The sequence below is a fragment of the Phodopus roborovskii genome, unplaced genomic scaffold (assembly GCF_943737965.1).
Source record: "Phodopus roborovskii unplaced genomic scaffold, PHOROB, whole genome shotgun sequence".
NCBI classification, from domain to species: domain Eukaryota; kingdom Metazoa; phylum Chordata; class Mammalia; order Rodentia; family Cricetidae; genus Phodopus; species Phodopus roborovskii.
Window position 1 is genome coordinate 586,191 of NW_026125917.1, and position 17,952 is coordinate 604,142.

Below are 17,952 nucleotides of genomic sequence, written 5' to 3' on the forward strand. Positions count from 1 at the left end.
ATAGCACAAATCAATATATGTTTATTGATTGCCTTAAAATGAGCAAGCTATGATTGTTTCTAATAAAATTCCAGAGTTTTTTAGAGACCACCACAGTCTATTCTTCATGTAAATGCAGTGTTTGGGTTCCTTTTGCAACTCAGCATATAGAAATTCAATTTGGAAGAGAGAAAAGGTCAGTCACCTTGCCATGGTACCCTTGATCTGTAGCAAGTAATTAACTTTCATTATATATTAACACAAATATACATTCTAAACAGATTGCTCTCTGGGAAACATATACTTAAAAAATTATAAAACTTCATTGCTATCACAGAATGTTCTATTAAATGTGCCCTTACCTCTGTATCTGCCTATTTCCTCTGACTCTAAAAGATAAATCCCCCATTACATATTTCAAAATGACTGTCTCATCACATGCATTTTTTTTCTCATTTTCTCATGCCCTCAGGAAAATGGTTGAACTTAAATAAAGTACATAAAGTAGGTCTCTTGGTCTTCAAAATGACACCCATTATGCCTTCTGTTATAAATGGTCAATCTAATTTCACAAAAATAATTGAACCAAGGAAATGGAACAGGTTTCAATGTGATTTGTAATATCAATAATATTAAAATTATTTTTGGGAGCCTGAATATACCAAACTTTCTATGATAATGACAAATACCTTGGACTGACACAATACTAGGAACCAAACTTCACTTCTTTTGGCCAGGAAATCTCAGCTATGGTAGTAATATTGCATTTTTGAATATGTCATATATTACTTAAAACCATTATCCTTTGGTTCCAGTAGCTTCTATTAATTGCAAAAGAAAATCATTAAGCTATACTGGCTTTAATCCAAAGAAAAGAGAGAAACCAATTAAATGCTTAAAAGTTTTAAAGATAAAGTAGAACCAAGATGTTAGAAATCTCTTTAGCTCCAACTAAAAGTAGACAGATGAGTTTTAAATGGGCTCTTTGGCTAGTGACTCTATTTTCAGTCACCAACTCCTATGAGTATATATGAGTGATAGACGGGCAAATTAAATCCTCTCAGTTTCCCTAATAACATAAAAAATATGAGTTGGTTTATGGACGGATTCACTTTTTCTTTCTTGCCTTTTGGAAGTATTTGAGGATTCTGCACTGGGCCCTATTTTAGCAGTCTCTCTCTTCAGTGACCTCATTCACTCTCACAACTTCAACTGTTGACTCTATGCGTGCATGTTTTTACACTCTTGTTCTACCGTTAATATTCCCTTATAACTTCAAACCTCTTGTAGTAGGCATTATTATCTGGATGCCATATTGGTCCCTGGAAACCCCTGTCTCTAGGGATTTCTTAATTTAATTCCTCTCACATCACCTCAAACCATCTGTTCAATTAGTCATCCATAAAACATAAATCAAGCACCAACAACTTGTAAGCTAAGTAAAGAATCCCCTCAATATTTTAATGGATACACCCTTCTTTCAGTTATTGTGGTTCTAAATTGTAACCATTTTGAATTAATCTTGTAAATAATCCATCTATTTGTTCATGATTTCTTAGTACACCTACATACATACATAGATGCTATTATGAGTAGACACACTCTCACAGCAAACTTCTTGGTCCTTTGACCCTCACATCTTTCTGCTTCTACTTCCACAATCTGAGCCTTAAGTACAGGAGGTGTACAATTTCATCTTCTTTATTATTTTATTATAATCATTTTTTTTTGTTTTTGAGACAGGGTTTCTCTGTGGAGTCTTGGTTTTCCTGGAGCTCAATCCGTAGACCAGGCTGGCTTTGAACTCCCAAATGCTGGGATTAAAAGCTCACTCCACCACCGTCCTACAATTTCTTCTTCTGGAACTTCTGTTGATTTCTCACTGCAAATAACTGAGGCATTCTTATGGTAGTACCTTAACTGAAAAACTCTCACCTACATTATTGCAAGATCACTTCATTTGTTTCCTTGATACTTATTTTACTTACCCAATCCATTTTGTTTTGCACTTTTACTAGATTTATCTTTTTGAGAAATGTAGTTTGATGGTATCATTTACTTCCCTAAAAACACTCAATAATCCCATTTTCTATCTAATTTAACACCCTAAAGAAAACTGACCATGTCATCTATTCAGGAAATAATAATGTTGCTGTTCCTTAATAAATTAAATGCAAATATCTAAGAGTGGCACCCATTGTTTTCTAAAATGCGGCCTTAATGCTATATTTAGCATAGCTAAGCTCCAATGAACCCAAACAACTTCCTTTGAGCCAACACATTCTTTGCATCATGAAGTAATAATTTGTTCAGCCGTCCCCTCATCTTTCCCTGACTCTGTCACCCTTCAAAGCACTACTAAATATAAGCATCTACCTATAATAGTAATACTTTTATAAAAATCAATCTAGCCAAATACATCTTCTTTCTATAATCTATTTGTTTTTTAAATAGAAAATAGAGAAATCATATAGAGAAAAATTAAAACCCTCCCAAACCATTAGCATGTTGCTTCCACGCATTCCTTCTCTAAGATATGAATGTCTGTATACACAGTCACACACATTCACACAATTGAGATTATATAATTCATACATTTGGGAAGCCTAATATTTTCAATTTATGCTTCATGAATGTTTCCCAGGTTGCTGTATGACATTTTCAATGTTACTTTAATAACTATATAATTTTGTGTTATTAATATACACCAATTGATAAATACTTAGATTCATTATAACTTTTGAATATTTTCAGATATTATCATGGACAATGTTAAGTACACTAATAATAATTTCTTACAAACTAAATTATTGAACCAAAAAACAAGTCAAAATTTAAGGTTTTGTTATGTTCATGTTTTGTTTTGCTAGTATAAATAATACTACATTACCTTGAACAAAATTCATTATATTTTAATAATTTCATCCAAAATTGATGCATGGTCATATTTATGCACAATAATACTAAATACTTCTTAGTCTTCTGATAGAAAATTAAACCTATGTTATGTCAGTTCTTCTACATAATATGGCTATTTCACATTTGTAAAACTACCAAAAGTAGCCTAACAGGCATCTAGATTTTAACAACTGTAGTAGTTATGAAGGGCCTATGAATACTACTAGGCAGATGGTAATTATTTGTTGAGTTGAACTGAATCAGTCAAAAGGAAGTTTTCCATATGCAAAGTCAAGTGATTAAAGAAAATGGAAACAGGCGAGATCACAGCCCTAAAAAGACAAGAACAATCCCATCATAACTGGCCAACTAATCCTCCAATTTCTAAAGCTATCTCTTGAATAGCTTTTGCCTCAGTAATTTAAGCACCAGCTACTTGAAAAGAGCTGTATCTGTTGATACAGCTAAAAAGACTCAGTCCATTGGCTTAGTTAAAAGACCACTAATTCTGACATTTTCAGGTGCAAAAGGGTAGCTCATTTAGCCTTGTAAGTGAGTCAGAATAAGTTAATGTACGCTTGTTTTCTTGCAGCAGTACACTTGTTTGGCCTGACCTGGCAGTTGCAACCAGTTGGACAGATCTATGCGAATGGAATTAGCAATGGGAACACAGGGACCGAGTCCATGGATACTACTTACTCTCCCATTGGAGGAAAAGTTTCTGACAAATCAGAGAAAAAAGGTACAGTGACCAAAATGATTGATGGATTCTTGATTAATTTTTCCTAATTAAGTTATTAGGACCATATCTTGGATGGCTTCACGTCACATTAAATTTCATTATTACTGAAAGAACTCCCCTATGTGAACAGAATAAATCCACGTCAGTGTCTTGTGAAGCAAATTTTATTTTTCTCCAGTGCTTTGACTATAAACAAATTAAACTTTTCAAATATGTTGGAAAGTTTGAAAATAAATAAATATTTATAGAATGGAACTTTCAATACAATGAAAATTTCATTTCACATATAACTACCCTGAAGCAACACAGGATTTTGATTAAGTTCCCTTATGTCCTAGCACAGCATTATTTATATATAACATTTTATAAAGAGTATATAGAAATTTCTTCTGTTTATAATAAGTAAAGCAGTTTCTGCCTTGTGTAAAGGTGAATGTTTATAACAAAATGGGAAAACATGAATTATTTTTCTAGTTGGGAAACATGAATTCTTCCTAGTTGAAAGAAAATTACTTCGAATTCTGAAATGTTCAAAGTAACCAACTTGAGAATAAACTCGGAGACTTGTTTAAATAAATGCCAAAATACTAGTATTCTTAATTTCTAATTCAGAATGAGTGATTATAGCATTAACAAGAAAATAAAAATAGCTAGAACTTTGTGTTACTACTTCCTTCAAAATTGGTTTAAGTAAAGATGTACTCATGCTATGTAAATTTCAGTATGTACAATTTTAAGGTAGAAATTGAGAAAAAAAATCCTCTAATTTTTTAACATAAAATTAATCAAATACATAAATTAAGCAAACATTACTCTTAAGAAACTCAGTTTTATAGAGGTGATAAGTTTTATTTTACTTCATTAGTTCTAAATACAGCATTAGTTGCTTTTGTACGTTTTGGGGCAAAGTATGTTTCATTGTTTTAGGTGTGTGTTTGTGAGGTTTCCTTTTTTTCTTTCTGTGTGCTTTTGTAACTTTGCTTTGCCCCATGATTCAGTAAAAGTGAGTACTTAAGGTTAAGAAAAGACAAGGATTGTGTTATCCTTTTCATCTCACAGTTCAGTTTGATTTGCATCTCATTTCAAAATATTTAATTATATCCAGGACTGACCTTTCCTGGAAGTTTCACTGTTACTGCTGTAAGGGGTAGGCTTGTCTACAGTCAGAAGTAGACAAGGAAAGGACTAGAATAGGCTCAGAATTTTCTTTCCCATCTCTTTCATCTACTTTTCCTTTCTTCTTATTTGATTCCTTCACATCTGAAGACATAAAAGCCACCATCTGGCATTACCTTCCTAGGGACATTCTTGTCATTTACAGTGAAAATCAAAAACACCTGTTTAAAGAAAATGTAAGATGCAGGACAAAAAAAGAGATGATCACATGGTTTTCATAAGATTATATTCAATTTTGCATTTGAATTCAAATGTTCTCATTACTCCTTTCCAGAACCTAGGTTATTAAATAATTCTATGTCCAAAATGTTCCAGATCCTTTACATGGACTAAATCACAAATGCAACATTATGCTTCCCATTTTTAAGAGATAAATTGAGGCACAGAGAGGTTGGTGATTTACTCTTGATCAAAAAGCTATCAACTACTTGACCAGTCTCAGAACCTTGTCTCTTAACTTTTACTTTTTTTTTTACAACATCTTACTTTGTAACTTTAACAAAGTAGGATGTTGCAAAAAAAAAAAAAAAAGTATTTCCCCATTAAATGAGCCCAATGAGAATTGTTTTATCTTTCTGCTCAATTAGAAGAAATACAAACATGGAAAACTATTTCAATTTAATAATTTACTAAGAAACATAATTATATGTGACCCCCTTAAATAAGTCACCCACATTCCAGGACTGGCCCAACCCCTAAAGGTAATACCACAACAAACATTAGACTGAATGAAAATGGAAAAGAAAATTCTTAAAGTCACATTTGTGGGAAGGTAAATATGGGAGGATGATGGAGGAGGGAAGTGTGATAAAAATATATTAAATTGTCAAAGAATTACTAAAAATATTGTTTTAAAAGAAATGTAATTATGTATTCATATACCACAAAAGCAGAAGTGTAGCTATTTAAGGAGGAAAAAAACAGAGCAGCAACGGCAAGGAATGGAGGGTGTAATGAGGGAGAAAGACAATAGAGAAAAGATCTAATATATGTATATATATGTATATATATTCAAAAACATAATAAAATCTATTACTGTGTATGCTACCTTAAAAGTCATTTAAATATAAGAAAGAAAGTCTTTCTGAACATTTTTTGAGAATTTTCTAAATGTGTTTTGATCCTATTCACCTGCTCCATTTCCTCCCAGATCCACCCACTTTCCTACCCACCCAACATTCTGTCCTTTTTTGTTAGCATTTATTGAATTCCAATTAGTGCTGCCCTTATATTCATAGATGTGTGATCTTCCACTACAGCTTAGTCAGCATGGTCTACACTTTTAAAGAAATTTGACTCTCAGCGAGTATCATTATAGCTGCTCAGCTAGGGATGGGGATTCATCCCTACTTTCCCTTTCATGTTGGGATTTAGTATGGCTGGAGCTTTTACTCATCTTGTGTGTTGTCACAATTGCCGTGAGTTTATTTGTGCAGTTGCCCTGTTGTGCTTAGGAAACAGTTTCTATGTAATCATCTACTGCCTCTGATCCTTATACACTTTTTGAAAACCCTTTCTGCAATGATCCCTGAGCCTTAGAGGAGGTGATGTAATATAGATGTCCCATTTAGTGCTGGACATCCTGTAAGTTCTTATCCTCTGTATCTTGACCAGTTGTGGGTCTCAGTGTTAATCATTATCTACTGCAAATAGAGGGTTAAGGAATACATTAATCTATGCATATACCAATAAATCTCAGGAGTCAGGCCAGTTGGTACCATGTATACCAAGTTGTAAGTTTCAAGTGACTTCATGTCAGCCTTAAGTATAACCTAATTTCTTTTTTGTTATGTTAGGTTTTTGCTGTATATTATAAGTAAAAGCATAGCATTTTTAAGGTTATATCTGTATGAACGGGAACCACATAGAAGAAATAATACAGTACAAGGATATTTTTCAAATTATCAAATAATTCCTTTAAGAATACAGTTCTAGAAGCTTGTATTAATTTTGTATGCTCTAATATATGAAACTGACAACTAGATCATTATTTTTACATTGGCTACCTTAATCGTCAAGAAGTTCAAACATTATAGCACTACAGTTAAGAACCTGGGCCCTATAGTCAGACAGACACAGCTTTGTACCATGTATTGGTTCTCCAAACTCAAGTAATTGAAACCTGAATTACATACAAGGCTGACAGTGAATAGAATCTCTCATTTGTTTTAGTAAGGGCTAAGGAGGATTATTAACAGAATGTATCTATATCACTATCCTTAGAACATTGTATAACTTAGCTACAATATTTATTGTTCAAAAGTTAGGAAAATAACTGAGTATCTCTAATTTCTTTAATATTTTATTAAATAGAACAGATCCTGTTTTCCAATTGACATCAACTTTTCTTCTTGGAAATAAAAGAAGAACAATGTTCTCTTTCCTTACATTTAGGCTCCATGTACTTCTACTTAATAACTTATTTTTTAAATTTACATCATATTAAAAGGTCATAGGTAAATAAAATAGTTTTTTCCAGTCAAATTCTAGTCCATTCCCACGTTATGATATATGTCAGTGTGTCTCATTAAGAGATAAGTGTTTTTACAACTTGGTAAACTAAATTAATAAGAAAGTGCACTCATTGCCCACATTTAGTGTGCTAAGTTTCCTAAGAATGCTAGATAGATTCTACCAGGTTATCTACCAAATAATCCCATAAGTTGCAGCCATTCAATATCCACACCTACAATTGAAAGAATTGCATTTGAACAGATACTAATTGCATTTGAACAGATACTAACTACACAAAAACCTTACAAATTAGTCTTAACTCTTTCCATTCAACTAGAAACATTATGAAATAACTAGTTTAAGCATAGCAAAGGAGATATAAAAAATAAAGTGTTTGCACTTAGACTTTAACCATGTTGTAACATACATGAATAAAAATAGCAATAACTATAATATATAATTTTTAAATCTTAAAGAACATGGAATGCAACATCTTGTTTTCATTTTTTTCACTTTTTCTTATTTTACATATCGACCCCAGTTCCCTCTTCCTCCCACCCTCCCATACCCTGAACCCCCCCCCCCCCATCCCAGGAGGGATCATGAAAATCTTCAAGTCGTTTAGAGCAGGACCTAGGCCCTCCCTCCTGTCTCTAGGTTAAGGGAGTATCCCTCCATGGGGAATATGCTCCCGAAGTCCTTTCGTGCACCAGGGATGCATCCTGGTTCCACAGTCAGAGGTCTGATAGACTGCCCAGACTTTCTAACTGAGATCCACGTTCAGGGGTTTCTGGGTCGGTCCAATGCTGGTTTTCCAGCTGTCAGTGTGGGGGCCATGAGCTTCCCCTTGGTCAGGTGAGCACTTTCTGTGGGTTTCTCCAGCCTGGTCATGACCCCTTTGCTCTTTACTCCTCCCTCTCTGCAACTGGATTCCAGGAGTTCAGCTCAGTGCAAACTGTAGTGAGATAGTCCTTCTGTAGCACTGACCACACCCATTGGGGGGTGGAGCCATGGGCGGAAGTGACCTGTGGAAGGAGGTCGGAGGGGGCCAAATAAGGCGCTCTCTTTCTGGCGTGACTCAGACAGGAGAGGATCGGGTTGAATTTCCTGGTGTTCATCTGTCTAGGTTGTAAGTTATTTCTCCCTGAATAAACATCTATTCGGCCTATTTGTTTATCCTGATCCTTATTTACCGCGATACAACACCCTATTTTTTTAATTATCTTTTTTTATTATTTTACATATCCATCCCAGTTCCCTCTACCTCCCATACTCCCATGTCCCCCAACCCCTCTCCCATTCCATTCTCCTACCCACTCCACAGGGAGGGTGATACCTTCTAAGAGGGATCATCAAAATCTGTATAGTCGTTTGGAGTAGGGCATAGACCCTCCCTCCTGTCTCTAGATATTTCACTATTTGCAGATGATATAATAGCAACATCATTTTCTAAGGTGGAGAAAATCACGGTCCCAGAAAAGAACTAGTTATGGAACCAAGGGTACTTAGTTCATATTCCATGTTTTTCGTGTTTGTCATTGTAACAACACAACACAAAATAAACATCTAAATTGCTGAAGGCCTTCTCAGCATGAAAGTATCAAACAAAAAATGGCACAAATTAAGAAATGGGTTGTATTCAGGCAAAACCACAGTGAGGTTTCACCTTAGACTTTTACAGGAAGTGGGGAAGTTACATGTGGGATGACTTACAGGTAGGAATTGATTTGCAACCTAGGGAAGACTCGATCACTCAATCAGTTAGCAGTAATGGGAACGTTTGAGTCTATGACTACATTCTTTCAAATGAACAAACTATTTTAATCTCAGCTATTTATTCATGAACAATGAACAGGAAATGGGTGTCTTGAATACCCTCCTTCAGTAGCCAGATAATAGTGGAAAGTCCTTGTCTGAGGTGAATAAGAGACTTACAGGCAAACCTTTTCTTTTGTATTAAATTAAAATATAATTTCATCATTTGCCCCCCTCTTTCTACCCACTCCTACATTGCACATACCCACAAACCCCAGCCTGTTAAAAGTAAGGTTTTTTCCTTGCTGGTCTGGACCTACCACCTAGCCAGCCCCAAATAATACACAGAGACTCTGTATTCGATATAATGCTGTTGGCCAGTTACTTGTTTTTTATCAGCTAGCTCTGTCTTAATTATTAACCCATTTCTATCAATCTAAATACTTCCACGTGGTTTTCTCTTACCAGAGAGAGGGGCTGGCGTTGTTCTCTCTCCATCCTCCATCTTGGAACTCCCCCTTACTACTTCCTCTCTCCTCCTAGTCTCCTAGTCCCACCTATCTTGCTTTCCTATTGGCCAACAGTGCTTTATTCATTAACCAATGAGAGAAACATATTTACAGAATGACATCTCCCATCATCTCCTCTTTTCTGTCTAAAATAAAGAAGAGGGTTTTAACCTTAACATAGTAAAATATATAACAAAACAGTTATCAAATAAGAACCATAGTTAACAATATTTAGTCCATTAACATTTAGTAAGTCTTAAGGAAAATGAAAATATTCTATCATCTATCCTATCTTTGTGAGTCTAAAGTCTTATATGTAATTTATTTATAATCCTAACTAAGGAAAACTATAACCATAACTATTTGTCTTCAGCTCCTTCAAAGACCACAGAAGGACAATATAGAAACTCTAGAAATGACAGAGACAACTACCCTGGTCAGTCACCCGAAGTTCTTCTGTAATGTTCCATCTTCAGCCTATAAACCATAGTGTATCTGGCAGACTCCTAAGCAAAGCAGAAAACTTTAAACTGTCTACCTGTATTGGCAGTTTGTCAGTCATGTTTTTCTGTGTCCTACAGACTGCCTAGCAGACTCTTCCATGAAGCAGGAACCCTTTAGCAATGTCCATCTTGTATCAGCAGTCACTTTCTTGTGGGTCCTGCATGTCCAGTTTATATAGAATAAAATCAAACAGTCCAGACAAGAGCAGTATCTTGTCCAAATGGCTAGTCTTGCCATATTAGAGGCAAACTCCACAACGAGTTTCTTTGATGTCCATCTTCCTTTGTGATGTAGATGCTATTGCCAGCAGCAGTTGTGCCTCATTGTCAAGAAAAACCCTAAACCATTTTAAATGTCATAATCTGTAGGTCTTTGAAAGGTTTGAAGAATGCCTATTCATCTTAAATACATCTCTATATATCTAGAAAACCTAACTAAATTAACTCTAAGTTACTATCTATAGGTACTATCTATAATGTGTACTAGATTATGTATTACATTTCTAAATAAGCTATATAAACACACCACCTAAACAAGAGGAGAAATATACTTATCACAAAATTAAACTTTAGTTGTATCAATAAATGAAAATCCATTCCAAAACAAAGTATTCATATCTATTCATAATCCCCCTTTTAACCTTTAAAGAGATTGGTTGTGGTCATTAACCCTTTATAACCAACTCTATTTAAATAAAAACAACAAACATATATAGACAATATTTGGAAATTTTGGCATCATTCTTTCCAAACTGCTTCCTGCTGGTAGGGGGCACTGTCAAGGGGATCCTAAGAAGATGCAGAAATCCTGGCTGTAGTCTGCAAGGCTGCCTCTTCCCAACTGTTTTGACTGTTGGATCACCTGGGATGCTGTTTCAGGGGGTCTGGCTTGATCAAACCACATTAGTCTGCAAGGAATCCATAACATTTCATTTTCTGTGGAAACAAAAATAGAAATCCTTTCCCCCAGTAACCTGTCCTTGAACTTAAATTTTGAAGTAAAAGCATTTTTAAAATATATAAATTGAATTAATCCAACAGCATTTCTTTTAACAGTTGTTATTTCCTCAGCGTCAAAAGATACAAAGCCAATATGTTATGAGTATGTTTTTCCCTGGACAGTCTGGTCTCACTGCCATGCCAGCCCCAAATAACACACACAGAGACTCTGTATTAGATATAGAGCTGGTGGACTGTTTCTAATGTTTCTTATTGGCTGGCTCTGTCTTAATGATTAACCCATTTCTATTAATCGAAATATCTCCACGTGGTCTCATCTTACCAGAGAGAGGGGCTGGCATTCTTCTCTCCATCCTCCATCTTGAATATCTCTCCTACTACTTCCTCTCTCTCTTCCTAGTCTCCTAGTCCCACCTGTCTTGTTTTCCTATTGGCCAACAGTGCTTTATTTATTAACAAATACGAGAAACATATTTACAGAATGTCATCTCCCATCACCAGCCCCCTGCCAAATTCACAGCCTTCTATTGTTTAACATTTGTTGTTTCATATACCTGGATCGACATGAATATACCATGCTGGTTCTGTTCAATGGTACCTGCACACATGTTTGTTGAGTTGACCACTTGGTATTAGATAACAAATTGGGTAGTACATCCTTAGTTGTTAGTTGCTTATAGCTCTTCATCTAGTTGTGGACCCCTTGGTATTTCCCCATCTAAATAGTACTATGAAATGGTAGTAATATTGCTGAGGTTGGTTTAAGCAGTCATTTTGTTAGGAATTCATAGGTACAGCACCCTTTCCTTACATAGCAGGCACAATCCCACAGCAGACTTCTTGATCCTCTGGCTCTTACACTCTTTCTACAACCTGTTCTGTAATGTTCCCTGAGCCTTAGATGAGGAGGTTGTGGTGTAGATGTTATCAGTGATGGGCAACTCAAATCAGTTGTTCTTTGCATGATGACCATGTGTGTGTTACTTTGCATGTTGACCATGTGTGTGTTACTCTAATGCTCTTCATCTGATGCAAAAAGGAGCTTATTTGATTAGAAGTGAGAGCTACAATTATATGTGAGCATAAAGATAAGTATGTAGAATGTTGTTAAGAATAAGGCTATGGATCTTAGAGGAAAACAGACTACTGTCATTTTCATAGACAAATCTTACGAGAAGGAAGGGACAAAAGGCTTTATCTCATATGTTGTTTAAGGAATGGTGTGTTGTATGTGTTTGGTGTGTAAATGTGTGAGTGAGTGTGTGTGTGTGTGTGTGTGTGTGTGAGAGAGAGAGAGAGAGAGAGAGAGAGAGGAGAGAGGGAGATTATGGTAAGCAGTTTTCTAGAGCACTAAAAGGTTGAGGACATTTCTTGACTATTATTTCTCTAGCATTGGGATCAAGTAAAACCTAACGTTTTTAGTAGCCAACTGACTGAGGATAAAATTTACTGAGAAGTTTAACAATGAATTCTTCCAAGTTGGACATCAAAGTAGAATACAAAGAACAAAGACTAGTGCTAAGGGACAAGGACTAAAATATAATAAAGGCAGCATTTTTACAGTTCTGCAAAATGCTGGCCTTGGTGGGATGGGTGGCATTTCTTTGAAATTCATCCCACAAGATCTATCTTTGTAACAACAAAGGAGAAAAATGGTGCTTTCTAGTCAGTTTCTGCTGAATATATGACCATGTAAGCAATACTCCATTGATTGATATGACACAATTTATAGTTTGTCCTGAAGATGCTATAGCCAAGACAAGATACAGACTAGAGCCTCACTTCTCTGGGATACAATTTCTCACATGAAAAATGAGGAGTTTGGTTTCACCCCCTTCGAGAGTCCAGGAGGAAAATCCTTATGCAAATAAAATATTACGCAGAAATTTCTTGTGTAAATATAAAACAGAGAAGTCGTAGATATATAGACCAAATAAGGGAAAGGATACATCCCTGTCAAACCTCTCTCTCCTTTCTGCCAATAGCTATTAAGTCATTGACAAAGATAGAGGTACTTACTAGGACCATCTCATCTCCAAAGTAGCCTCCAACTGTATCTGAGATTATGAATTCAAATCTCCAGTTAAGAGATCATAATTAGTCAATCCAGGTAACAGTGAACTTTCTTTGAAAAGAAGATATATTGTTGGAAAAGGATTTAAAAGTACGTATGTAAGGTTTGCCACTTAGGTACATGCTGACAACTCTGTTAAATTGAAATAATTGATTCCTAGTTTTGCACCTTCTAACTTCGGATTTTTTGACATGTGTATAACAATAGCAGCCTGCACTTAGAGAGAATTTATGATCTTAAAATACCTTAATGTATTTTATCTACCTAAGAATTTTATGCTGTGGCAGCTATTGTTACCTCTGTCTTGCAGTTAAAAATGAAAACAAGAAAATGTTAAGTAACTTGTCTTGCATATGAGTGATAACCACAGATGGAACTGATTTTGGAGTCCAGGTTTTTCCTACTCTTATCTCAATATACTTTAAGCATCTCTTTTTTATGTTTACAGAAATTCCTTTCTCCCAGCCAGTTGTTTAACTAATAGCTATCTTGATTACAGATCTTTGTGCATGTAATCCAAATATATAGTAAATGCATAAGAATACTTTGCAAATTTGAAATCTCACCCCAAACATCTCCACTTACTGAGCACATTTACTATAACACACGAACACACACACACACACACACACACACACACACAACCACCACCACCATTATGAAATGGAAAATTAAAATTAGTGCAACATTTACCTTTTGAATTACCTTTCATTATGAACTCTACAACAAAGAGGCAAGGAGAAGAAAAGAAGAAAGGGAGAAAATAGACTACTTTTTCTTTGCTCTGTCTTACCTGAGTCATAGATACAGTATGCACAGATCTATGCAGTGATAAGTTTGAAACTTGAATGTTGGAATAACTTTCTGCATTTACTTGAGAGCCAATAGATAAAAGTCATCAGAGAAGCTTCCTTCAGCAGCAGATGAGAATAGGTGCAGAGACTGGTTAGACATTGTGAGGAAAGAGAGTCTAAATTGAAGGTTTCCATTGGGTCCCAACCCTCAGAGATCAGGGAACCCTATAGAAAAGGGGAAGGAAAGATTGTAGGAATCATAGAGAATGGAGGACACCAAGAGAACACATCCCATAGAATCAATGAATCAGGACTCACAGAGACTGGAGCAGCAACTACAGGGCTTATATATTCTACACTCTGTGTAGGTAATGACTGTTAACTTGATATTCTTGTGGGGCTCCTAACAGTGGGAGTGGGTATGTCTCTGGTCCCTTTGCTTGCTCTTGGGACTTTATTCTCTTATTGGGTTGACTTGTCCAGCCTTGACGGGGGTGGTGGGGAGGTGCTTTTGTCTTGTCTTATTGTACCTTGTTTAGTCCTGTTTGGCTGTTGTCTCTTGGAGGCCTGCTCTTTTCTGAAAGGAAATGGAGGGAGAGTGGATCTGGAAGAGAAGGAGGTATGGGGGAGTTGGGAGGAGTGTATGGAGGGGAAACTATGGTCAGGGTGTATTTTATGAGAGAAGAATCTATTTTCAATAAATAAATAAATATAAAAGTCTGAAAAAATATTCACTCTGGCACCAAATGAAAGGACTGTATCACAGCACACAGGTAATCACTGTTCATTCAGATGGAACATAGTCCCACAGTATAATGCTGAGATTCTGAAGTATTGGTTCATAGGGCATATGGATATTAAAATGCACTCAGCTGCTCTTTGAGTAAACCCAGTGTTTCAGTATCTTTTATTTAAAGAATATCAGAGTCCAGGACACTCTGTTAGAATTAGGAATAATTCATATAAGCACACTAAACTACATGAATAAAATAATAATGTACTAACAAAGAATATATTGTTGGGAGCTTAACATTATTATTTTTAAAGATTGATGTTGAATTACAGTAAATGCTACCTATAATGATATATAGATGTTTCTCCAACACAAGATTTCAGAGGGCCCAGCTAGAGTGCTGCTGCTTGTCTTCAACTATATTAAATCACTTTATCAGTATATTTCAGTTTTAACAAAAGCTTTTCTAAAGCATAGTGGAGACTTGACTTCTAAGGCAGATTTGTAAAATGGGCGTCTCTATGCTAAATGGCAAACTTATTGTATAAAAAAATTCATGCTAAATATCCTTGGTCACATATGTTTAATGTGTGATTCTCATTTCAGGTTAATTATTATCTTACTTATTTTCATCCAGTATAAACCTTTCCTGTGATGGCATACTAAATGAGTCTATCTTATGGGCACTTGAGTTCAATATCCTACATTAAAAAAGGTGCTAAGTAGGTTACTATACAATAGGATATTTGTCATCCCTGGCTAGTCCTTTCAAATGTATGGAATTTCCTATACCATCCACATAATTTCATAGGCTTTTAGAGAAATCTTACTTTACTGAATATTCACTTCAATGAGTATCCACTTATTTCAACCTGTTATTATTATGGAACCTATGCTATTACTATATTTCAACCTATATTATTACTAAAGGAAGATCAAATGTTTACCAGTATTTTCATGCAGCCAAAATTATTCAAGTTACTTGAAATTTACCTTTCAAAATGAAATCTTCCAAGTTCAGTATTAAAACACAAAGTTGACCACATATAACTGAATAATCAAGTAGGGGGCTCTTTCCTGAGGAAGAGTATTTTTACCACTCACTACTTGTTAGTTGCCTGTAGTTCTTTTTGAAGAATGAGGTACCATGAGATTCCCCCTTTCCATGTTACTATGTGTTTCAATGTCATACTTTTCCAGGTCTTTTTTAAGCAGCCATGTTGATAGGGCTTCATGGGTGTAGCTTCTCTAATTATTATTATTTCTAGGAAATGAATTTTTATAGCAAACTTCCTGTTCCTCTGACTCTCCCAATATGTCCAAACCCTATTTTTCTAGGATCTTTGATGATAACCATTACTCTTGAAATAATAAACAATATATACACAGGTAACATAGTATGGACTGAGCCAGTTGTATTTATATATTTAGGAATACGTGAATATATGTCACAGATGACATATTGTAATAGCAATTAAAGAAATAGAGGTGTTGAGTTTGAGTGAGAGCAAGTCACATAAGGGGTTGGGGAGAGGGAAGGGGGAAATAATATAACTATATTTTAATTTCAAAAATAAATTATTTGAAACACAAGTATGAACTTCCCATGTGTAACTTAGTAATTGCATGGTAAATAATTCCATGTAATTGTTTGGCTCTATATTTCTAATAATAGGTATTTGTCTTACTTCTATATCTTTCTTATCCCACCTATCTTCCCTTAGTTCTTTGGCTTGCCTTTTCCTGTTTTTGTTATATATCCTTCTGAAGTTTTCTTGATCAGATTCACACACAGGTACCATCTTCCCTCCTTGGACCTGGAAGAAGGAACAATAAATTAAAATGTTAGGTTGGCAGAGAAATTACACCTGACCACACCAGTCCTCCCATTAACATAAGTGGAAAGCAACTAAAATGAAAATCTTAGTGTTCAGAAACACAGAAACCCTTGATTTTAAATGTTATGTCAATTAAGTTTATATTTAATGGTGCTAAGTACTATAGAGTTAACAAATGAAGCAGAAAACATGGTTGTTGCCCTTAAGGAGTCTGATTAAATCAGAGAACTGAAGGAATATGCATACAGGTACCTGCAATGCAAAATACCACTCAGCCAGCTGTTATACAGAAATAGAAGTATGGTGATTAAGTATTTAAAAGCTTAAAATGAAAATAAAATGTGAAAGGGGAAACTCATTTTCAGTGGTCTGGACTAGACCATGGGAAACAAGATAATTCAATCCTGATAAACTTCAGGAGAACATGTTTAGGAGAATGGAATAGTAAGTAGAGTCATAAGGGAGCACACTGTTGGTAAAAGTCTACATGATAAGTATGTAATGAAGCAAAAGGGGTGCTGGATGGAGATGGTTTGGCAAGAAAATGAAGAGATAAAATAGTATAAGTAGATAAAGAATCATGAGAGTTGTTGTTTTCACAAGGAGAAAGATGTGTGCTTTGAAGACTAAGAATAAGCAGCCAATAGAGAAAGAGAGATTGAAAATGCAAGTAAGAATTGGGAAGGGACTAAAGTCCTAGAGGCAACACATGAGAAGAGGAGGGAGAAGCCTTAGGGATAAACTATTATATCAAATTGATGCTGTATTGGTAAGGAAGAGACATAATACATTTTTTTTAAAATAAGACATGGAAACAAAAAAGAAGGCACTATAAATGTTCAATAAATGCTATCATTTATTTTTATTATTGTTATTATTGCTATTCTCTGAAATTAGTTTTGTCTGTGAAAAATGTTAATTTCATATTATTGAATTTCTTCTGGGTTACTAAATTGTACATATCAAAGGTTATAGCAACATGACAACCAGTGAAAATCAATGCTTATGCAAGCTGCCTCTCTGTCTGGAGGCTAGGTTTTAGAATTTATAAATATATATAAATATATAAAACTCCCTCTTTACTCTCAACTATATGATAGATAATCATCTAATTGTTATTAAATGTCCAGTTAGCAGACAAAGAGAATTTAGACAGATGTCAGAGTTCTGAGTATTCCACAGACACATTCTAAAGCATATAGTAGGTGAGAGTGAGCTCCTGCCACTACATCAAAGTTCAAAATTATATGATTTGGATACCTTACACCTCTACATAACAATATCTAACATTACATATGAAATGTAGAAAATAAAAATCTCTTTGGTTACGCCTTCCCATTCATACTTTGTACAAGTACTAGACAAAGTGTAAGTAATTCTGTTTCTAGGTATCAGATGGCATGCCACTAAGAAACACATAAAATCTCTTGAGAAATTAAATCATAGTTTGTATATATATGTGCAAATATTCCATGTCAATGATACCTTTTAACCATATTTCTATAACAGCTACTACATATAATTTATATACCACCCA

General features: G+C 35.0%; 1 protein-coding gene across 1 annotated transcript in view; it reads left to right on the plus strand.

Moving 5' to 3' along the window:
* LOC127217970 (teneurin-1-like) overlaps positions 1–17,952 on the plus strand; it is a 593,057-nt gene that overhangs the window by 466,767 nt on the left and 108,338 nt on the right. The window contains exon 7 of the mRNA XM_051178980.1: positions 3,470–3,619. Coding sequence (XP_051034937.1) covers positions 3,470–3,619 — 150 coding nt within the window. The remainder of the gene's footprint in view (positions 1–3,469; positions 3,620–17,952) is intronic.